Source organism: Acinonyx jubatus, chromosome B3 (assembly GCF_027475565.1).
Source record: "Acinonyx jubatus isolate Ajub_Pintada_27869175 chromosome B3, VMU_Ajub_asm_v1.0, whole genome shotgun sequence".
Classification (NCBI taxonomy): Eukaryota; Metazoa; Chordata; class Mammalia; order Carnivora; family Felidae; genus Acinonyx; species Acinonyx jubatus.
Window position 1 is genome coordinate 4875783 of NC_069386.1, and position 23700 is coordinate 4899482.

General features: G+C 44.4%; 1 protein-coding gene across 1 annotated transcript in view; it reads left to right on the forward strand.

The window, feature by feature from the left end:
* Positions 1-15886: 15886 nt before the first annotated feature.
* The window catches only part of IQGAP1 (IQ motif containing GTPase activating protein 1), a 100132-nt gene continuing 92318 nt past the window's right edge, over positions 15887-23700 (forward strand). The window contains exons 1-2 of the mRNA XM_027068142.2: positions 15887-16049; positions 17785-17884. Coding sequence (XP_026923943.2) covers positions 15995-16049; positions 17785-17884 — 155 coding nt within the window. The 5' untranslated portion in view covers positions 15887-15994. The remainder of the gene's footprint in view (positions 16050-17784; positions 17885-23700) is intronic.

Here is a 23700-nt window from a genome sequence, read left to right on the forward strand (position 1 = left end):
AAAGTAGTCACAAATGTATCACCGAACCTTTCTGAGCCTGTTTCCTCTTCCGTAAAAAAGGAATGAATACTTGCCTCTCAAGTTGATGATTACATGAGCTGGTGTACGTGAAAATGATTGATAAAGTTCAGGATGTTATATAAATTCAAGTTGCTGCTATTAGGACATAAATACTCTTTGCTAAGCAGAAGAAAGACACTTCGTTCCCTGAACGCAGCCCGCCCGGCCAGCGCAGTTTTTTTTCTCTCCCTAGAATAACTTCCTGATGCAAGTATTCACTCTATTTTTCAAAAAGTTCAATATGTAAGATCTAGAAAAAATATAAAGAGTGGTGCAAAGAACAACAATGTACTTACCACACAGATTAATAAATAAAATTTTAGGGGTGCCTGGGTGGCTCAGTTGGTTAAGCATCCGACTTCGGTTCAGGTCATGATCTCAAGGTTGGTGGGTTTGAGCCCCAAGTCAGGCTCTGTGCTGACAGCTCGGAGCCTGGAGCCTGCTTCGGATTATGTGTCTTCCTCTCTATCTGCCCCTCCCCCGCTTGTGCTGAAATAAAAACGTTAAAAATTAAAAGAAAAGAAAGGAAGAAAGGAAGGAAGGAAGGAAGGAAGAAAGAAAGAAAGAAGAAAGAAAATTTTACCCATACACATACACATAACGGTTTCTGTGAACATCTCCTCAATTACAGTCTTTCCTTCCCTGAACCTCATTCCACTCTTCTGAATTTGGTATTTCTTATTCTGCGATATTGTGATTTATAATAAGAAATAAATATTTAGTCTTCATCCCCATTTCAAGCACAGAGCTTCCAAAACTCTTGAATTTCCTAAGCAAGCTTGAAGAGTGATAAATGTGTCTTTTCTAATGTTAATGAATGACCTTTGGAAAGCAAGTCCCTTTGGGGGCTGGTTGCCAATGGAGCCAGCCACGTGGTCAGAGAGTTGGAATTTTCAGTCCCACCCCCCTGAGCTCTGGGGAGGGAGAGGTGCTTGAGTTGAAGCCATAGGTGACTACCAACAATTTAATCAACCGTGCCCACATAATGAAGCCTCCATAAAAAATTAAAAAAAAAAAAGTGGGGTTTGGAGAACTTCTGGGTTGGTAAATGCAGGGAGAGGGCAGGAAGAGGGCACGGAAGCTCCACGCCCCCTCCCCAAGCCTTTCCCTCTTGCATCTGTTCCGTCTGGCTGTTCCTAAGTTATACCTTTTTATAATAAACCATTAATCTACCAAGCAAAATGTTTGAGCAAGCCACTCTAGCAAATTGACTGAATTTGCTAGAGGAGATCCCAGGAGGTCCTAGCTGATTTATAGCTAGTCGTTCAGAGAGGCACAGGTAAACAACCTAGGCTTACTGGTCTAAAGTGGGGATGGGGTGGGGCAGTCTTGTAGATCTGGGTCCTTGACCTTGTGGGATCTGATGCTGTCTCCAGGTAGATAGTGTCAGAATTGAGTTGAGTTCTCAGGCATCCTGCTGGAGTCCAGAGAATTGTTTGATGGTGTAAGAATGCCATATGCGTGTATATATATATATATATGTATATATATATATATATATATGCATATATATATTTACATAGATTTTTTTAGCTTTTTTTTTTTTTGCTTATTTATTTATTCTTGAGAGATAGAAATCATGCAAGTGGGGTAGGGGTAGAGACAGAGAGACAGAATCCCAGGTAGGCTCCACACTGTCAGTGCAGAGCCTAATGCAGGGCTCGAACTCACGAACCATGAGATCATGACCTGAGCCAAAGTCAGACACTCAACTGATTGAGCCACCCAGGGGTAAAATCATATTTACATTGGTTTAAAAAAAATTTTTTTTTATTAAGTAAACTCTACACCCAACATGAGACTCAAACTCATGACCCTGAGATCGAGAGTCACATGTTCTCCCGACTGAGCCAGCCAGGCACCTCTACATACAGATACTGATATAGATCCCTAAGCAATATATAAACTTGTTTAAATTGGTTTGTATAAACCAACGTGTAAACTCAGTTTGCATAAATTTGCTTAAGTTGTATATGAATGGCTATCCCCCCAGGTAAGTATTCTGTACTTTCTCCCTCTTCAATATTGTATTTGTGAGATTCATCCACGTTGGTACATGTACTTCATTCATTTCCCTGATGAGCATTTTGGTATGTCTCCTTGTGTGCAAATATAAGAATTCCAGATGTGATTCCATCACATCTTTAAATAGATATTGCCAAATTACCATATTCTCCAAAGTGGTTGTACTAATTTCCATTCTCACCAATAATGTATAAACATTTCTTTCACCATTCTTCCTTGTCAACCCTTAGTTTTGTCAGACATTAAAATTTTTCTGATCTGATGGGTATGAAAAAACATCTCATTGTGTGTGTCTGTGTGTGTGTGAGACAGAGAGAGTGCAGGAGTGGCGGAGAGGGGCAGAGAGAGAAAGAGAGAGAGAGAGAGAGAGAGAGAGAGAGAGAATCTCAAGTAGGCTTCATGCTCAGCACAGAGCCCAATGCAGGGTTTGATTCTATGACCTTGGGATCATGACCTGAGCCAAAATAAAGAGTCAGATGCTCAACCGACTGAGCCACCCAGGCACCTTGACATCTCATTGTGGTTTTAACATGCATCTCCCTAATTAGTAGGGAAGTTGAACAGCTTTTACAAGTTTTTTGAGTATTGGGGTGCCTGGGTGGCTCAGTCAGTAGAGCATGTGAGTCTTGATCTTGGGTTTATGAGTACAAGCCCCACATCGGGCATAGAGCTTACTTAAGAATTGAAAAGAAAAAAAAAACCCATAAAAAAAGTTTATTGATTGTTCATGTTTCCTCTTTAGTGAATTCTATGTTCATAAATTCTATGTTCATAAATGTAGGGCCCCTTTGAAGCACTCCCTTTCTGTGAAATATTTCCAGATCTTCTCCATTTGGTGGACAGGATCTCCTTTCGATCTCTCTAACCCTTTGTGTATCTTGGGTTTCACTTACTTTATTTCATCGTGTGTACTTGTCTAAAGGACAGAGACTACCTTTAACTCAACTTTATGTCCTTGTTAGTACCTAGTGCAAAGTAAACATTTCATGAATCTTTGTTGAACCAAATCATACTCCTCCCCTGCTTATAAAGTCTTAAATAATTCCCTATTGTCTACAGGAGAGCATTGGATCTCCTTATTGTAGAACTGAAGACCCTTACGTGAGCTCTGGCATTGACTCTCCTTTCTTGTCTCTTCTGGTATGACCCTGCCTTTTGCCCCAGATACTGGAGTCTTCATCCACAATGAGGCCCCTGTCTACAGATGTTCAGCTTCTCTCCCTGCAGCCAGGATGACATATGGATCCCACCTGTTTTAGCCACCCATCAGATTATCTAAAACACAATCTGGGAAGTCTGAAGCCAGAATCTTGCTTTTACTCCTGAGCATGGCTCTTGCTCTGAATCTATCATTTGTGTACTGAGTACATACATCTCTTTATCTAGGTGACTTGGATTCAACTGATGGAAACCCAAAACACTTAACTTCAGCATCTAAGCCTTGAATTAGCCCCAGCACAGCCTGTCCTACCTCTTCAGAGTCGGAGGTGTATCACAAATAGAATATATGAATACATGCCCATCCCCACATTGTATCTCTCCACCTTATTCACTTTAATTCACTAAACACTCATTGCACACCTGTTATATCCAGACCCAGCCCAAGGTGCTGGGGATACGGCATAAACATGACAATTCTCTCAAGAAGCATGTGGAAGAATGCCTGGATGGCTGAGTTGGTAGAGCCTGAGACTCTTGATCTTGGGGTCGTGAGTGTGAGCCCCGCATTGTGTATAAAGTTTAATTAAAATAAATAAGATCTTTTAAAAAGTTTAAAAAAAAAAGAAACATAGTATAGTTGGGGGAAACAGACCTACAGACATATCGTTTTCAATGCAAAGAATATGAGTGGCACCTGGGTGGCTCAGCTGGTTGAGCATCCGACTTTTGATTTCAGGTCAGGTCATGATCCCAGTGTTGTGGGCTCTGAGCTGAGCCTGGAGCCTGCTTAAGGTTCTCTCTCTCTTCCTCTGCCCCTCTCCCCTGTGTGTGCTCTCTCTCTTTCTCTAAAGAAGGAGGAGAAGGAGGAGGAAGGAGGAGGAGAGGAAGAAGAAGAAGAAGAAGAATCTGAAACCAGAGATGGGCTATACTCCTGAGCATCAAGGAAGGCTCCATGAAAGAAGTAAGTGTCACTTAGGGCAGTTGGTATATAAACGAGTAGGTGAATACAAGGCCTGATCTTGAAATTTAAGCTTTGTTTGAGCTTCACATGCGAATTCTGCTACATAAGACACTCTGATACATGAGGGTGTTGCCAATGAGTCCACTGAACTGAACAACACGATTGGTACTTATGGTTCAGAGAACCCAGTTCTATACTGTGAGGAATAAGCTAGAACTTGGCCATTTTCTCACCAGGCTGGATGTGGGTCAGTTAATTAGTGTCTGAGGGAGGAACATGGCTACATGTGTCTGTGTCTCATTTTTTTCCGTGACAGTCTTTATCTATGTTTCAAGTCTCACGGTACTTTACATTGCTCTATTCTAGCAATATAAGTGGTGGTAGAAATGTTGCCAGTTTGCCCATAATCTCACGAAAAGGCCTTGTAAGATTTTCTGTACTCTGCTTCTGGAGGGGCCCATAGCAAATCAGCATTCCTCCAAGAATGTGAGCATTCTGCCACCTGAATACCAAACTTGAATGGGGAGTGAAAAAGGGAGAGGTGATGTATAGCCCTTCTCACCCAAAATATCCACTCATTACCCAACCAACAACCCATGGTCTCTGAGGAAAGAGGAGGTCACAGCCTCTACAAAGATTGGGCATATTTCCAAAGAGGTTCCACTTGGACTTCTTGAAGCATCATGTTGGCTTCTGCTCTTGGGGAAGAGTGAGGCATCTAGGAGGTAAGTGGGGCACATATGCACAAACACATGCCCATACACAATACATTTTTATAATTCCCTGGTTTTGTTTACAGTTTTTCCAACTTGTGCTTTAACTTTCCACTGGTTATTCCTTGGAAGACTTGCTTAAATAACACGTCTTCTAGGAAACCTTCCAACATCTAGTAAAAATCAACTGCTCTCAGGGCTCCTGGCTGGCTCAGTTGATAAAGCATGTGACTTTTGACCTCGGGGTTCTGAGTTCAAGCCCCACATTGGGTGTAGAGCTTACTGTAAAAAAAAAAAAAAAGGCAACTATTCTGTGCTTAGCACTCCTCAAATGACAATTTTTTCCCTCCTTCCTCCCTCCCTCCCTCTTTTTAAAGTAGGCTCCATCCCCAGCATGGGGCTTGACCTCACCACCCTGAGATCAAGACCTGAGCTGAAATCATGAGTCAGATGCTTAACCAACTGAGCCACCCAGGCACCCTCAAATGATTTCTTGATGTCCAAAAGCTCCACGAGAGTACTCTGTCATGGCAGTGCTCATGATGTTCTTGGTGGATGTGGCCTCACAAATCTTTCAACTCAGTTCTCTAGGTAGCTACTGCCACAGACAGGGGTTGGCACATCAGCAGACGAGTGTTCACATACATGGGCTTCGGGTCAAGTGCAGTTTGAATTCTGGGTATGTCACTAATTACAAGTGTAATCTTTGGAAAATAAGGTAAACTCTTTTTTTTTTTTTTTTAGTTTATTTATTTATTTTGAGAGAGAGAGAGAGACAGAGCACATGAGAGGAGACAGAGAGAGAGAGGGAAAGGGAATCCTAAGCAGGTTCCGCACTGCCAGCATGGAACCCGATGTGGGGTTCAAACCCCCGAACTGTGAGATCATGACCTGAGCAGAAGTCAAGAGCCGAACGCTTAACTGACTGAGTCATCCAGGTGCCCCAAATTAGTTAACCTTTCTGAGTCTGTTTCCGTATCCTTAAACTGTCTCGTAGGCCTGTTGCGACGATCCAAAAAGATGATTCATGTCAAACATTTAGAATTGGACCTGGATGGCACTATTACAAGTTCACTGTTGTACCTAGTGACCTACTGTCATCGTGTCAATGTTTTTTTTTTTTTTAATGTTTATTTATTTTTGAGACAGAGCATGAACGGGGGAGGGTCAGAGAGAGAGGGAGACACAGAATCTGAAACAGGTTCCAGGCTCTGAGCCATCAGCACAGAGCCCGACACGGGGCTCGAACTCACGGACCGCAGGATCGTGACCTGAGCCAAAGTCAGACGCTTAACCGACTGAGCCACCCAGGTGCCCCATCGTGTCGATGTTTAAAAGGCAGGCCATGAGAGAACCCTGCCCGTGCAGGCTTGTCTCAGGATCCAAGCCTGTGAGGGGGGGGGGCTCCTGTTTCAATGACCTCTTTTCTCCATACTTTGATCTGGGTACCTTCTGAGCTCATGGTTCCTAACTATGTCTCTTGGTAGGTCCTTATAGATCCTTTGTCTTTAGCCTTGAGACAGCAACAGTAATGTCTTGCGGCCTATTCTAACCCCAACCCGGAAACCAATGCCCCAACTCCATTCTGGGCTGACTTCCTGTCTTCCTCCCACAACGTCCGGGTCTCTCTCGTCAGTTGTCCCTCGGCCAGGACACAGATGTTCACGAATGTTTCTCAAAGGGTTTCCAGAGGGAATGAGGCACATGCAAAAAGCGAACAACTTCTCAGTGAGATGCTGTTTGTAACTGGGAGGTGGAGTGAATGGTAATTTGCCAGAGATTTTAGAATCAGAAAGACCTAGACCACTGGATTCCTAACTCTGAATCTTACAACGTTGAGCAAAATAGCTAACCTATTTGTAGCTGCTTCCTCATTTATAATATGAAGATAATAATATCTTCCTCATAGAGTTATTATGAAGATTATATAAGAATATATATGTGTGTGCGTATATATATATATATATATATACGCACACACACACACACACACGCACACATACACACACACACACACGGCCTAGAACATTCTGGAACATAGTAAGTTGGTAAATGGCCGCAATTATAAACAGGTACTTAAAACATTTTGCTCCTGGGGCACCTGGGTGGCTCAGTCGGTTAAGCATCCAACTTCTGCTCAGGTCATGATCTCACAGTATGTGGGTTCAAGTCCCGTGTCATGCTCTGTGCTGACAGCTCAGAGTCTGGTGCCTGCTTTGGATTCTGTGTCTCCCTCTCTCTCTGCCCCTCCCCAACTTGTGCTTTTTTATCTCTCTCAAAATAAATAAACTTAAAAAAATTAAAAAAAACACAAAGACCCGCTTGATGCTATACTGCAATTTGCTGCATATGATTCCTTTTGCATTTCTACCCTTAGTTTACCCAAGTTGTTTGGGCTATAAGAAGACAAAGAAATCAGGTCAGAGATCAGATTGAATACCCATTTATTATTGGATACATCTGCGCAAAAGACTCATTGAATATATGGAGTCAGTCCTGTTGGAGAGGAATAGGGTGCCCAGCTAGCTCACGGTCCATTTTATGCAAGATTTTGTCATCAGCATATTTAGTAAGACCACCTCATTCCCCTCCACATACACCCAATGTCTTTGGGCATATGCGTTAGTTTTCTATTTGTTTTTTTCTTTAATCTTTATTCTTTTTTTTTTAATGCTTATTTATTTATGAGAGAGAGAGAGAGAGCGAGCAGGGGAGGGACAGAGAGAAAGGGAGACACAGAATCCAAAGCAGGCTCCAGGCTCTGAGCAGTCAACACAGAGCCTGACACAGAGCTTGAACTTGTGAACAGTGAGATCATGACCTGAGCAGAAGTCAGATGTTTGACTAAGCCACCCAGATGCCCTATAATGTTTATTTATTCTTAAGAGAGTGCAAGCATGTGAGGGGCAGAGAGAAGGGGAGACAGAGAGAGAGGGGGACAGAGGATCCGAAGTGAGCTCTGTGCTGACAGCAGAGAGTCCAATGTGGGGCTTGAACTCATGAACTGCAAGATCATGACTTGAGAGCCAAAGTCAGACACTTAACTGCCTGAGCCACCCAAGCATCCTGTGACACGTGACCTTTAAAAGTGTTGAGGAGCTATAGCCTCAGATTTCCAGCCTCTTTCAGAAGATGCTGGTATCTAAAACCCTGTGAGCTCTCATACAACATAAGGGACCAAAGCAGTTAAAAGTGTTCCTGTCTGTCCCTGGGAATCCATCAATAAATGAATAAAAAGCAAATCTTAAAATTCCAACAGTAAAGATGTCACGTTTGTTAACTATTCATGCTGAGTTTAGTTACCCAAATGTCTGTCTTTGAGGAGTTAATGGTCTGTTTGGGAAGACGGATAAGTAAATAACTAATTGTAATTCCATGAGCTAAGTGCTATAATGGACTCATATAAGGTTGCAGACTTCCTGGAATCAAAGACACCTTTGCTTGTGGGATTGCATCATCAAATTCCAACAGCCTTTTGGGACATTTAGAATAACCTAGGGGCGCTTAGGGGCGTTGGTAGAGCATGTGACTCTTGATCTGGGGGTCATGATTTTTGAGCCCCACCTTGGGGGTAGAGTTTATATCATGTATGTTTTAAAAAACTTGATCCACAACAGCATACATTTATCCCTGGAATTACTTACTTAGCCTCTTCTCTAAACCAAAGTTGGAGCCAAGCTTTTTGTGAAGAGTCTAACTTTATTTGGATCCATTTAACTATTCCGAAAGAGTGGATCTGTCATTAATTCTGGTGCTGACAGTTCTTTGATCTTTTCTGAGAAATTAATTAAGATTGCACATCTGCAAGCAATGATAATTATGTTACTTTCTCATCTACTTCTTATACTGGTAGCTGGCTAGTTTTTTGTTGTTGTTTTGTTTTGTTTTTTATTATTTTTTTAAATGTTTAGTTATTTTTGAGAGAGACAGCATGGGCTGGGAGAGAGAGAGAGAGAGAGAGAGAGAGAGAGAGAGACTGAGAATCCAAAGCGGGCTGTGTACTGTCACTGCAAAGCCCAGTGTGGGGCTCAAACTCATGAACTGCGGGATCATGGCCTGAGCCGAAGTCAGTCACTTAACCGACGGAACCACCCAGGTGTCCCTGTGTTTTGGTTTTTTAAATGACTGATTGTAAGTCCTATCCTGATTTCAGAAGTATTAAAATGTGAAAAACTTGGGAGTTCTTTGTGAAGACGTGTGGTTTCTAGAGTCCTTCTGGGAAATGAATGAGGAAGTGATTAATTTTGCCTGGGGGGAGGAGGTGACATGTAAGTTAGGTCTGGGAAGTTGAGTAGCAGTTTCCCAGGCAGATAAGGGGGTTAAAGGTATTCCAGGTCAAGAGAAACTTCTATTATGGTGCTTATCTGAATCGTCCTGTTAATATTACTCCATTCCCAGGAGTCTATAAATTCCTTGAGCTTATGAACCAATTTTATCTCCCAAAATGGCCATTTGGCTAATTATTTTGTAATTTATTATTTTTTTAAATTTGAATTCAAGTTAGTTAACATACCACGTAGTATTGGTTTCAGGAATAGAACCTGGTGATTCATCACTTACATACAACACGCAGTGCTCATCCCAACAGGTGCCCTCCTTCATGCCCATCAGCCACCTGTCCTCAGTGCCCATCCCCCACCTAGCCCGTCCTCCTACCTGCCTCCACTGCAGCAACCCTCAATTTGTTCTCTGTATTTGAGTCTCTTATGGTTTGCCTCCCTCTCTGTTCTTATCTTAGTTTTCCACCCCTTCCCCTACGTTCATCTGTTGTGTTTCTTAAATTCCACACAGGAGTGAAATCGATTTGTCTTTCTCTGCATGACTTATTTCACTCAGCATAATACACTCTGGTTCCATCCGCGTTCTTGTAGATGGCAAGATTTCATTCTTTTTGATCGCCGAGTAGTATTCCATTTGCATATATACCACATCTTCTTTATCCACTTGTCAGTCGATGGACGTTTGGGCTCTTTCCATAAATTGGCTATTGTCGATAATGCTGCTATAAAATGGGGGTGCATGGGTCCCTTCAAATCAGCATTTTTGTATCCTTTGGATAAATACCTAATAGTGCATTTCCTGGGTCGTAGGGTCGTTCTATTTTTAATTTTTTGAGGAACCTCCATCCTGTTTCCAGAGTGGCTGCACCAGTTTGCATTCCCACCAGAAGTGCACAAGGCTTCCCTTTCTCTGCATCCTCGCCAACATCTGTGGTAATTTAATTTTAATTCATTTATTTCATAGTTACTAACTTTATTCATATTTATTCTTACTGACAAAAGAGTATTTTGAGTACCTCGTCGTAGAAAACTTGGTTAATAGAAAAAAAGCAAATAAACAATTCCACAAAATCCATTGTAACTCCACTACCTGGAGAAACTACTGTTAATATATTGATGTGTATGCTTCAAGGCTCTTTTTTTCTATTCATATGCACATCTATATGTATTTATTTCTATACTTTTTAAAAACATATTTTAATGTTTTATTTATCTTTGAGAGAGAGAGACAGTGTGAGCAGGGAGGGGCAGAGAGAGAGGGAGACAGAATTCGGAGTAGGTTCCAGGCTCTGAGCTGTCAGCACAGAGCCCAGTGTGGGGCTTGAACTCACCGATGGTGAGATCATGACCTGAGCTGAAGTCAGACACTTAACCGAGCCACCCAGGTGCTCTTATTTCTATGCTTCTAAAGCAAAAATGGTATCATAATATATTTATTGGTTTGCAATTTGTTATTTTCATTTAGGCATCATATTAGAAATATTAGAAATACCCACCATCAGGGGCACCTGGGTGGCTCAGTCAGTCAAACATCAGACTCCATGTTGTTTCAGATCATGATCTCACTGTTCGTGAGATCAAGCTCTGTTATCAGGCTCTGTGCTGACAGTGCTGAACCTGCTTGGGGTAGTCCTGTCCTCTGTCTCCGACCCTCCAAAGCATGTGGGCACGCACACTCTCTGTCTCCACAATACACAAACATTAAAAAAAAAAGAAGAAGAATTAAAAAAAATACGAGTCACCAAAAGATTGACAGCATTGCCTAGCCAGCCTCCCATTGAAGGAAACATTGCCCAGCTCTTAGTTTTCTATCCTTACTTGGCTGTATCTCCCCACCGCAGCTAAATGAACCAAAGGATTGGCATCTGATTGAAGGGCAGCCTACCTGTGGGCAATCAGAGGCATACCTGGGAGGTGGAAAGATGAGCTGGGCCAGTCATGCCACTGGGTTATGGAATTGGGCAACTGAGACTATCCTCAAAGGAGCTGATGCCGTAAGGATGTCATGGCTTTGAATTAAGGCCATGGGAAGCCAAACAAATAGAAGTCATAGTTGTGAAGGAGCAGAAAAAACTAGAATGGAGGAGGCTGGTTGTCAAAAAGAGGAGGGGGGGTAAGAGCAGACCTGTAGAGAAGCAGAGATGCTCAGAGGAACAGAGCCATGCCTTCAGCCTTCCACGAGTCCTGTTTTTCTCTTGCCACAGTTCTAGTCCATATATATATTCCTGGTAGCCAGTCAAACGTGACCAGAACCACAGGTTATCGCTGTTAGGGGTGTCTAGCATTTCATTGTGTGGAGGTGCCATTGCTGATTTCAAAGCCTAATGATGGGCATTTAAGACATTTCCATAAGCGTATTTATTGCTAATTTTTGCACCTTAAAAGTATTTTCACTATGGGGCATCTGGCTGGCTGAGTCAGTAGAGCACGTGACTCTTGATCTTGGGGTTGTGAGTACCAGCCCCATATTGGGGCAGAGCTTACTTAAAAAGAGCAGGAAAGAAAGAAAATAGTTTCATTTTGATAAATTTCAAGAGCGGAATTCCTTGGTTGAAGGGTAGCTGCCTAATGCCAATTTGGACTTCAGAAAGATTGTATCAATTTACAGCCCAAGCAGCTGTGTAGGAGAGTGGTTGCTTTGTCACTTTTTGCCAACAGTATCAATGAAAACAAACAAAATATTGCTACCCTGATAGGTGAGAAGTACTAAGTGGCCAAGGATGGTCTTCATGTGCATTTCCCTGAATCTCAGGTTTATTGACCAGGCATGGGGGCTTTGTCATTAGACCTGGGGTTTGAGTTCCAGCTCTGCCTCTTACTACGTGGCTTCAGTTGAATTACTTAGTTCTCCACTGCTCATCTGTAAATTAGGGATAATAATAGTTCTTTCCTTTCCTTTTCTTTCTTTCTTTTTTCCTTTTTTTTTTTTTTTTTTAAAGTAAGTTCTACTCTACTGACTGAGCCAGCTGGCACCCCTAGGAGTTCTTACTTTGTAGAATTATCAGGAAGTTCAGAAAAGAAAATAAATACAAAACACTTAGTCTCCTAAAGCCTCAGTAGCTTTCAGTTAGTATAATTATGAAGAATGGCTTAATTTGTGAACATCAGATAAAGCTATGTGAGATATCTGAAATTCAATGGGAGATTGATTTAAATACCTGTTAGAATTGCATGTTTCTAGGAATAAGAAAGGACTCACAGGGGGTGTCTTGTTGGCTCAGTGGGCAGAGCATGCAATTCTTGGTTTTTGGGGTCATGAATTCGAGCCCCACCTGGACCTAGAGTTTACTTAAAAAAAATGCCTGAGCGTATTAGGTTCATAACCTTTATCATTGGAGATAAAACACATTTATGTATTTGGATTCCATCCATTCCAAAGATCTTTAGAATTAAAATGAAAACATAGGTAAGTGTTTTAAAAGCCAAGACATAGAAAATAAAATCCAAAGGTAAACTGGATAGGACTTGCTGGTTTCTAAGGGTAGTCAGAGGAATAGATAACAAGTTTTCAAATCTATGACATAATATAGAAAACAGCTCAAAGTGACAGTTGGCCCAATGAGAAAAATGGTTCTGAAAGTCTGAAGCTCCAGGAGTTATATCTAATGGAAATCTCTGATCAAAAGTAATCTTGGGGCTCCTAGGGTGACTCAGTCGGTTGAGCGACCAACTCTTGATTTTGGCTCAGGTCGTGATCCTTCGGTTGTGGGATCCAGCCCCTCGAGGGGCTCTGAGCTGGGTGGGGAGCCTGCTTGGGATTCTCCCTCCCTCTCTCTCTCTCTCTCTCTCTCTCTCGCTCTCGCTCTTGCTCTCTCTCTGCCCCTCCCTTGCTCGCAGGCCTGGGTGGTGCACTCTTTCACTAAAATAAAATAAAATAGGGGTGCCTGGGTGACTCAGCAGGTTAAGTGTCCAACACTTGATTTTGGCTCAGGTCATGATCTAAGGTTTGTGAGTTCAAGCCCCGTGTCAGGCTCTGTGCTCACAGTGGAGTCTGCTTGGGATTATCTTTCTCTACCCCTCCTCTGCTCATTCTCTCTCTCTCTCTTTCTCTCTCTCTCTCTCTCTCAAAAATAAAATAAAATAAAATAAATTTAAAAAGTAATCTTAATTAACTAGGTTGGAAACTTTCTTAGCAGCTATGTACCTTTCAACTCAGAGAAGCTTTAAAATTAGTACAGAAAAGCTTAATGGGGTAAAAACTATGGGACTAATATGTTGGGGTTAAGAAGAAATATGTGCAGGGGCACCTGGGTGTCTTGGTCGGTTGAGTGTCTGACTTCAGCTCAAATCATGATCTCACAGTTCGTGAGTTCAAGCCCTGCATCAGGTTCTGTGCTGACAGCTCAGAGCCTGGAGCCTGCTTCAGACACTGTCTCCCTTTCTCTCTGTCTCTCTCCATCTCACGCTCTTTCTCTCTCTCTCTCTCAAAAAAAGTAAACATTAAAGAAGAAATATGTGCATAGTTCACATTTTATGCACTTGCAATGTTTAAGAAAATTTGGCTTATTAGAGTGACAGTCTTATATGTCTACTGGATTAGTTTTAGACTTAAGATTGTGAGTTGATATCTTACTAAGTTTGCACATGGAACTGGGCTATGTAAGAGAAATTTAGATTCATTTTTTGTAAGTTTATTTAATTTATAATTGCTAAGCCTTGAAAATTTTCTAGGTTAGAAAACTGAATAAATTAAATGGGAAACCAAATAAATTAAGTTTATAGACATAATTTTAAATGATTGGAGATGTTGAATTAACTAAGTTTGTAAATGGGACCAAAAAGTATTCAAAGTTTCTGAAAAGTGATTGGTAAAATATGCTAGGCTTAGAATAATAAAATTTGTAAGCTGAACTTGACAATTTTAGAAAGAACTAACTTCTGAATTTGTAATAATTAAACCTTTGCCTGTTTTTTTAATTTTTTATTTATTCTCTTAAGTTTATTTTGAAAGAGAGAGAGAGCATGAGTGGGGGTGGGGGGAGGAGAGAGAGAGAGGGAGAGAGAGGGAATCCCAAGCAGGCTTCTCGTTGTCAGAGCAGAGCCTGATGCTGGGCTCATCTCCCGAACCCATGAGATCATGACGCTAGCCAAAATCAAGAGTCCAGTGCTCAACCAACTGAGCCACCCAGGCACCACCCTTTGCTTGTTTTTTTAATGGAAAGTGTTTTGTTCTAGGTTTTCAAGGTCCTCGCTTTAATATTTTGAAGGAAGAGCAAATAGATGAAAAAAAGGCTAGACCAAAAAGCCTGGAGTCAGGTTATGAAGGGGCTTATTCGGCATGCTAAGGAACTTGGACCATATCCTGAAGGGAATAATGAGAAAAATGTAAAAAGGAGGAATGCAAAGGCATTTGCACTTTAGGAAGAACACGCTGGTGACAGTGAGGAGTGAGTCGGCCAAAGAGAAAACAGAGATGGTGACAATCTAAACAGTATAATCACAATGGGGATAGAGACAAAAGCAAGACACTTCAGAACACTGGCTGGATGTGCGGTGTGAGGCAGGGAGGCTGGGGTGTCCTGATGGCCAACAGAGCACTTCTATTAACAAAGACTATCGTAGGAACAGAGTCAGTGTTCAACACGTTAAATTTGAAGTGTCTGCAGGATTCACAGGGGAACATGTACATTTACACAGCTGAAAATACTGAGTCGGGTCTTTTACAGAGCCTGGTCTGGAAATGTACATTTAAAGCTCTTCAGCAGTTGAAGGTGAGTAAGAATAAAAATACCCAGGAAGAGTGCGTAAAATGGGGAAAAAAAAAAAAAAAAAAAAACACCCAGAAGGAGTGGGCAAAAAACAGAAGAGGCTAAGAACAGAATTCCAATGAATACCAATATTTTAAGGGCAGGCCACAAGCTGCAAGGGGAAGAGGCATCCTAAAAAAGGGCAAAGAATCCCCTGAGAAAAGAGGAACTTAGGAAGAACAGAGGCAGGGGAAACTAAGAGAAGGAGGCTTGGACAGTCTCCTGTTTTAGCATCCACTTCTCAAGTACGCCGTGTGTGTGTGTGGGGGGGGGTGGTGTTAAGCAGTTCTAATCTGGTGACGAGGGGCGAATCTGGAGAGAAGACTGAGGCCAGGCTGCAGGGCTGTGCCTCCCTTATGGCAGTTTGGGTCCTGCTTCTGTTCCTCAAGAACACTTTGGGTCACTGCAAAGGACGCCTTCCTGGAGCGCTTTGGTGCAAAGGAGTTTAGCTCCACCGGCAGGGGAAAAGAGGAGGGGCCATGGTTTTTATTTCAAGCCTTTTTTTTTTTTTTTTAACTCTTATGTGCTTTTATTTAACGCTGAATTTAATCCCGGTCCATAAGCTTTTGTTTCTTCTGGAATATCTTTTTCTTCTGCGCAACCTCCTCTTCTAGTTTAGGAACAATATGCTCTGTTTCAGTTAGGCGGCGTTTTCTGTCCCCGAGGTGCGGTCGGGGCGGCGGCCGGCAGGGCAGGGCTCCAGGGCGGGGGCCGCCTTTCCCGCGGAGCAAGGAGGACCGCGAGTGCCGGGGACGGGTGGGCTCCGCCCCCTTCCTTCCGCCTCCAGAGGGTGTTACCGCCAGGGGCGGGGATTGGGCGGGGCTGAGCGGCTCGGGCTCCGCCCCCACCCCGGCTCCCTTCGGCGAGGCAGGGCGAGGCGCGGCAGGGCGGGGCCGGAGGGGCGGGGTCGGATGGGGCGGGGCCGACGGGGCGGGGCGGGGCCTCAGGGAGCAAGGCAGCCCGCGCACTCTGCAGGAGCCGCAGCTGCCGTCGGCCGCGCCTTCAAGGTCTCACCGCTTCCTCAGCAGAGACCCGGGCTCGGCCGCCATGTCCGCCACGGACGATGTTGACGGACTGGGCGTGGTCCGGCCGCACTATGGCTGTGAGTGCGGGGCTCTGCGGCGCGGGGGCTTCGGGGCCGGGCTCGCTGCCTCCGAGGCGCCGTTTTCCCGGGGGGCTCGGGCGGGCGGGCGGGCGCGGCAGAGCGGCTGCGGGCCGCGCGGACCCGGAAGAGCCGGCCGGGCCGGGCGGCGGGCGGGAGGGGCGGCGAGGCGCGCGACCTGGGCTCGGAGGCGGCGGCGGCGGCGGGGACGCAGGCGGCCCTCTTCGCCTGAGCCCGGGCGCCGCGACGCGAGGGGCCCCACCCAGAGCCTCCCGCCTCGCAGCGCCGCCGAGATTTGGGGGAGACGGCCTAGGGTGAGGTGGCAGGAGGCCGGGGCAGGGCGTGTCCCGGAGCGCTGGGCTCCGCTCGCGCTTCGCGGGAAGGCGCTGCCCCCGGTGCCGCCTGCGACGTGGACCGGGGGTCGGGACCTGCGGGGGGCCCCGGGCCAGCGGAGACGTGCGGCCCGGAGCGGGCCACTTCACCTTGCTCGGGTTTCGTTCCCTGGTCAGGCTTTCAAAAATTAAAACAGAGAGAGAGAAAAAAAAAAAAGAAGAAAAAAAAAAGAAAAGAAAAAAAGAACCCCTGTGACTTCCTCATTTTTCCGAACCTCGTTGTCTGTAGCCGTCCAGGGGACGGCACTGAACTTGTAGGCGGCACAGCTACCGCTGGCCGCAGGAGGGTCCTTTGGAATCCCGAGATTTCGTTTTTATTTTCTCTTGTGAGAGTAATGGTCCGTTTTTAGGATAAGTTCACTCAACAGTTATGTGTGAGGGATTGTGTCACGTTTGTGAAATTAGTGAGTAAGAGCAGGCCCTGCCTGCCAAGAGCGTCTCAATCAGAGAAGGACAGGTGTACAAGCTAATGATAGTGAGGTGTAATAAAGATAAAAGATGCTGAGCCAGCCGGGCAAAAGCAGGAAGGTGGATGTGGAGGAGGGGTGGGGGGAAGGCAGTAAGAACACAGGTAGTGACACGTGAGCGGAGCTCTGGCGGATGCTGCGCGAGGTTGGGCAGCGTGGGGTCAGAGACAGTACACAGTGGTGGGGGGAGGAGGGTCGGGGAGAGGGAGAAGAGTTTCTAGAAGTAGTTGGGGCCAATTTGGAAAAGGCCTTGAATGCCATCCCAAGGAGTCAGGAGTCGATGCCATACCCCGGGTGCCCATGAAGTTGGCAGATTTGAGACAGACTGCCTGGGTTGGAATCCAGGCCCGGCAACCGCTTATTAGCGGTAGAGCTAAGAGCACCCAGCCTCAGTTTCCTCATGTGTAAAATGGGAGTGATAATCAGAGGATTGTTGTGGGACTTCCGTGAGAGAATGCATGTAAGGCGTTGAACATAATTACCGCCACTTAGTTCTCAATGACTGCTGCCTTGGGTTATTAATAAACAAGGGAAAAACAACACTCTCAGCTCTGTATTGGGAGAGAGTCTGGTAGATAGACCAGAACAGAGTTGGGCCAAAATCTCAACTCAGTATTTGTCAAGTGACAACAAACTTGTACTAAAATTTCGTACAAGTCTATATGACGACACTTTTAACAAAAGGGTAAGACGAATGTAGTTGAAACTCCCTAGTTCCTGTTTTAGGAAAGTCCTCGTAGTACATCTGGCCATCCACACGTCCACAGGTTACCCTGACCTGCCAGGTGACTAACAGGAATTTGATGCCGTGGCTTTCTTTTATCTGTCAGAAAGGGTACAGATTCTTGTGTTTACATTCTTCCTTTCATGTTTTAGCTGTCCTGGATAATGAGAGACTCACTGCAGAGGAGATGGACGAAAGGAGACGTCAGAATGTGGCTTATGAGTACCTTTGTCATTTGGAAGAAGCAAAGAGGTAACGATTGGCCGGCTGCAGAGAAGGGAGCTGTTGTGATGTGAACACAGATAAAGATCTCTTTGAATATGTCCTAGGTGTGACTGTCGGAGGCTGGTAGTTTGAAGGAATAAGTATAGGTAGGGTATTTATTCACGGGAACAAGTGGCCTTGATAGCAGCTTATCGTGAAACTCTGATGGGCGCTTATGTATTCTGAAAAATTCCCAGATCTGTGTTTGGTTTTATGCGTATCGTGCATGTTTTGGGGCACTACGAGCTGTAGGGGAGAATAGCAGTTTGTGGGGGTTTTTTCCCCAAACTTTTCTTTTGTGTGTGTCTTTTTAGGTAGGCTCCATACCCAACACGGGGCTTGAACTCAGGACCCTGAGATCAAGAATCACAGGCTTTATGATTGAGCCAGCCAGGCGGCCCAGAAATAGCATTTTGGTTTTTTTTTGAAATGGCATTTTTTGAAGTTTAAAGTTCTTAGCCTGGTGTTTCACTGGTTTTGATTTATATATGAATTGGATTCGTTTTCCTCTTGGTAGGACTCTGCGGAAAGGTCCACCGGTTTGGCAGTATTCAAAGTTTACCGGAGTCACCATCCTCTGCATGTTTTGGGAAGTGAACGTATAAGGGTGGTTTTCCCTTTTCAGATGCTGGGACACCTGGTGGTCTTACTCTTAGAGTGTCTATTTGCTATCAGTGGTTCAGTTTTGTTTTGGTGCGGGTATTCCTTTGCAAGGCCCCGGGGCAGATAGATATAATTACAGATCTTGTTTCCTACATGTGAGCTTTGGTGGAAAAGGCCAGCATGGGGTAATGAAAGGTATTTGTGATCAAAGTCCATTGGAAATCAAGGATGTTTCAGTAGTGTTAATAAACAAGAGTATTTTTGTTTTGTTAATTCTGAGGCTCTTAAAACACTTTTAGGAAAGTCCAGAGAACAATACAACAAACATCCATGTGTTCCTGAAGTTACAAGCGTTAGCCTTTCAGCTCTTTTCCTTTTCCTCTCGAAAGACATGGTCCCTTTTGTGCCTCTCCCTGGTTCCGTTGTCCTTCTTCCGTCCCTGGGACTCTCTAACAGCATTCTGAGGTCTCGAATCCAGGCTTCTTTGCTGAGCTTAAACCTCTTCCTTTAGACTGGGTACAGGGGGGCAGTTAGTGGTGATTTAGGTGGGGAGAATGATAATAACACTTGTTTTTCTAAATAGAAGGTTAGACAGCAGGAAGTGAATATGTGATTAGAAAAGAGGAGGGGCGCCTGGTGGCTCAGTCGGTTAAAGGACCCACTCTTGATTTTGGCTCAGGTCCCGAGATAGAGCCCCACGTCAGCTCTAAGCTGAGCATGGAGGCTCCTTGAGATCCTCTCTGCCCCTGCCCTGCTCGCTCGCTTGCTCTCTCTCTCTCAAAATAAATAAACTTAAAAAAAAAAGAAAAGGGGATGTTTCTCATATGAAGTGTGTAAGGGCCCCACGGAAAAAAAAGATTAGGTCCCTGTTACTTAAACTGCGCACTAGATCTAGTTTTGGAAAGTCAAAGAATTTGAAAGCCGCAGCTGGAATGAGAGACCATCCTGTGTCTCTGTTGCGGTGACCTGGGGATGAGAGGGAAGAACCCCAGCTCCCTCCCTTCCTCCATCCGAAGCAGTTCTGCTTTTGTTTTAAACTTGGGTTTCCACAGTAAAATTCCCTTTTTACAGAGCGTCTTGGCTACCACCCCCTTGCCACCGCTACTCTAGTTCAACGCCTCTTCCACTTTAACCATTTCATGTCAGTGAGGAAGCGGAAGCCTGAGTCTGCATGGTCTACTTGTAGTTTTCTTGACTGAAGATGAGTTTTTTGAAAGTCATTCGTGCAGTGGTTCTCAACCAAGTGTGTGCATTAGGTCACCCGGGGAACTTAAAAATACAGATATCTCGGCCTTACCATAGAGACTCTGATTCTGTGGGTCTGGAAGGTCCAGATACCTGTATATCTTATTTAAGTTTATTTATTTTTTGAGAGAGAGAGCGAGCAGTGAGCATGGGGCGGGGGCAGAGAGAGAGGGAGAGAAAGAATCCCAAGCAGGCTCTGCACTGATAGCACAGAGCCTGATGCAGGGCTCGAACCCATGAACTGTGAGATCATGACCTGAGCCAAAATCAAGAGTCGGACACTCAACCGACCGAGCCACCAGGTGCCTCTACACCTATATATTTTAAATGGTTCTGGTGGTTCTGATAGGCTCCCCCTTAGTTGAGAAGCAAGATTTAAAATAGTTTTAGAGCTCTGTGTTATGATAGCCTGACGAGAATGGTGCTATCACATTTCCTTCTTTGCGTATTCTGTCTGCTCATTTCCATCTGCTCTAGGGCCGTTCTTTTCTGTCGGGAGTTTTCCCTCAACCCTGAGATCCAGAGTCGGACGTTTAACCGACTGAGCCACCGACTGAAACACTCTGAGGTGTTTTTTCCAGAATAGAAAAGTAGCCCATTTCCTTTAACATCCATGATCACCTGCAGTGTTTTTTAGTTGGCTACTTTTGCATACTTAGGAAGTGACCGAGGAAGTGAGACATTGGTGATACTCTATTTTTTATGCTTTGGGTTATAAGGGAGGGTATAATCGTGGCGTATTGTCCTATTGGCCTGGCATCATGGAAATGTGCCTGATTTATTTTAGGGAGGCAATCCCAGGATGCGGTGGTGGTTGTTGTTGAAAGCTTTGATTAGAAAATCAAGTTGGGAGCATGTATTTAGATTTTACTACCAGAGGGGGCTAGGAAGAAGCCTGGGGTGCTCTGCAGAGAATAGAAGACTGGGATCCCTACTGGCCGTATGAAGCGGCTGCTGCCACCCTTAAAAAGTGTTTGAGGTAAACCACGGACAAATCACATGCTCTCCTGTCGTAGCTGGGGCTTTAAGCTCTCGTGTTTTCTACCCTGGTGAGCTGGGCTGTCCCCGTGTGCTGTTGGCGCCCCACTTTCCCCTCTAGCGCAAGCCCAGTTTTCCTTTTTGGATCGGCCCCCATCCTGTTTCCTTCATAACCTCCAGCCCTCCTGAGTTGGAGGAGCCCCAGGGTCTGGAATTTACACCCCTTCCAAGTCCAGGAAGAAAGATCAGAGAGATCCAGGAGAGAAAAGGTTTCCCTCTTCGGTTCTATTGCTAGTACTGATACTCCTCCCCCTGGAAGCTCCACCTTCAAGTACAGTGGCTCCATTGTGTATCCCAGGGCACTCCATTTTCTCCCGTACCTGTAACAGAGCTCTTCCCTGGGAAGAGAAGAGATTGTGTAGAGAGGGTGAAGATGAATGTGTGGAGACAGTGAGTGTAAGGGTGTTTGTAGAGAAATGAGGGTGTGCCGTGGGTTTATGTTTCCCTGAAAGGTTAAGTGGGAAAATTTAGGAGTGATTCCGTAAAAGTGTGCACCTAGAGTGATTGGGAATAAGAAAATAGATTCTGCTTTTCCCTATTTTTTGGAGAGTAGCTTTAATATGGAAATTAAGTTACTATTTTAATGAAATATCTGAGGATTCAGGGCTTTTTGTTACGAGCTGCAGAACAGACCAAGGACTTGAAATGTAGGTTTATTTTTTAATTTTTATTTTTAAAAAAATTTTTGATGTTTTTATTTATTTTTGAGACAGAGACAGAGCATGAGCAGGGAACGGGCAGAGAGAGAGGGAGACACAGAATGGGAAGCAGGCTCCAGGCTCTGAGCTGTCAGCACAGAGCCCGACGCGGGGCTCGAACTCACAGACTGTGAGATCATGACCCCACCTGAAGTCGGACGCTTAACCGACTGAGCCACCCAGGCGCCCCAAAATGTGGGTTTATTTTGATCTTTTGCCTGTTCTGATTGTCTTCACATTTGTTTGGTCTGTGGAATAGCTGTATGGTAGAGACGACTAGCATTTTCACTTAGTTGAGAGAGGCGAAGTGTAAATATGTGAGCTACACTAGGTGCTCAGGTCTTGGAGAGGAGAAAGTGATACAGAGAAGGATCAGAATGTTCACGTGAACAGACCCAGGAAGAGAACATATCAGGCCGGGCAGGACGCGTAGTCTGCAGTGAGGAGAATGTATAAATGGAAACAGGAGAAAATTCAGTTAGTTTAAAGGTCACAGGAAGAAAGTTAATCCCAGCACCCTCTGGGGTTGAAGGTTAAGGGTCCCTTCTTTCAGAGGCTTGCTGTAATGCCCTTTCAAGACCTGTCATGGGCCACCTTTCTCTTGCTGTGTCCATACCCTATCTGAAGGGGCAGGGCCTACCCCCCCCCCCCCCCCGCCCCAACATACCCCCAGCCCCGTGTAGAAGGGAAAGCAGGGCTCTGGCTGGTTGGAGACTGGCAGAGACTTCGCATTGTTAACAAGAGCATGGCACTAAACAGGCACTCTTCCTTCTATAATTTAGGGGAATTGAAACAGTGTCTTGGAAAAAAATCAGTTCTTGAGAACAAATTCTCTTTTGTGCATATGACTTTGTTGTTGGCATTGAACATTTTCTAGGATGGGCTCTTTAGATTTCTACATGGGAGCAGAATTCAGTAACATCTGGATATATCCAGGCTGGCACACCATGATCATGAAAGCAAGTTAAAGATATTTAAGATTAGGCAAGAAAAAAAAAAGGTAAGTGAGGGGATTCAGAAGAACAACACCTTGCCCATCAGCCTCTACAATTCTCAAATGGAGGAATATCCCTTCATTTTTTAGGAGGTTGGCCTATGTTTTCCTTTTACAGATGGGAAACCTAATTTAATTGCCTCATGAGACCCTGTGTGAGTCAGAGGGTCACATAGATATAGCTACTTAATGGCACATTGGGACTACAAGCTGGGTACATTCATGTATTCATAATTAGCAAGGTGAAGTATGGGGTGGGATTTAGTCTTGACTCTGAAAATGATGATACAGATGGAAAACCTCACTTCTATTTTCTGAAACTTACCTTGGTGCACCTGCCTTGGATAGACTCAGAGGTAAGAAGTTGGTTGCATTTAAAAGTGCCTTTGTTAAAGTTGTTCAAACTAAGAGTGCTTTTTGCACAAACGGAAGGATTAGTTCCTACTGTGGTCAGAAAAGCATTTTACTGCTTTTTACCCTGTGGTGTAGCTGAGACACTCAGCAAAATTTACAATGAAGAAATACGGAGAGTAATCTGGTATGTATTAGGCAGTCAGCTATCTTTGGTACTAAGAAAAGTCATACTACTGTAATCTCATAATACTTATAATTAATTAAAACAGACATTTAAAAAACCTGAAACATTTGGGGCACCTGGGTGGCTCAGTCTGTTAAGCGTCCAAACTTCAGCTCAGGTCATGATCTCATGGTTTGTGAGTTCAAGCCCCGCGACGGGCTCTGTGCTGACAGCTCAGAGCCTGGAGCCTGCTTCAGATTCTGTATGTCTCCCTCTCTCACTGCCCCTCCCCTGCTCATGCTCTGTCTTTCTCTCTGTCTCTTTCTCTCTCAAAAATAAACATTAAAAAAAATAAAAAAAACAAACAAACCTGAAATGTTTTAAAAAACTTGGCTGTTGGGATATGCGAAGTGAAAAGAGTGAGGATTTTCAGTTTGGGCAGGTGTGATTTCTGATTCTGGTTTAGCAAGTTGTTTAACTTGAGGGAGTGAGCCTAAATTTGTGCTTTGCAGAATGGAGATACTACGCATCTTCTGGAGGTGCTGTGAGGGCTAAGTGCCTGGCATAGTGGCTGAAATGCAGTGGGCACTGGGTAAATGTATTCTTTATCCTGGCCCTTGGGGCAAAAGCAGATTTAACATAAAGGTGATGAGGCATTAGTAAACTTTTCTGGAGAATTTTCTGGGCACTTTCAAAGTCCTAAAGGTTT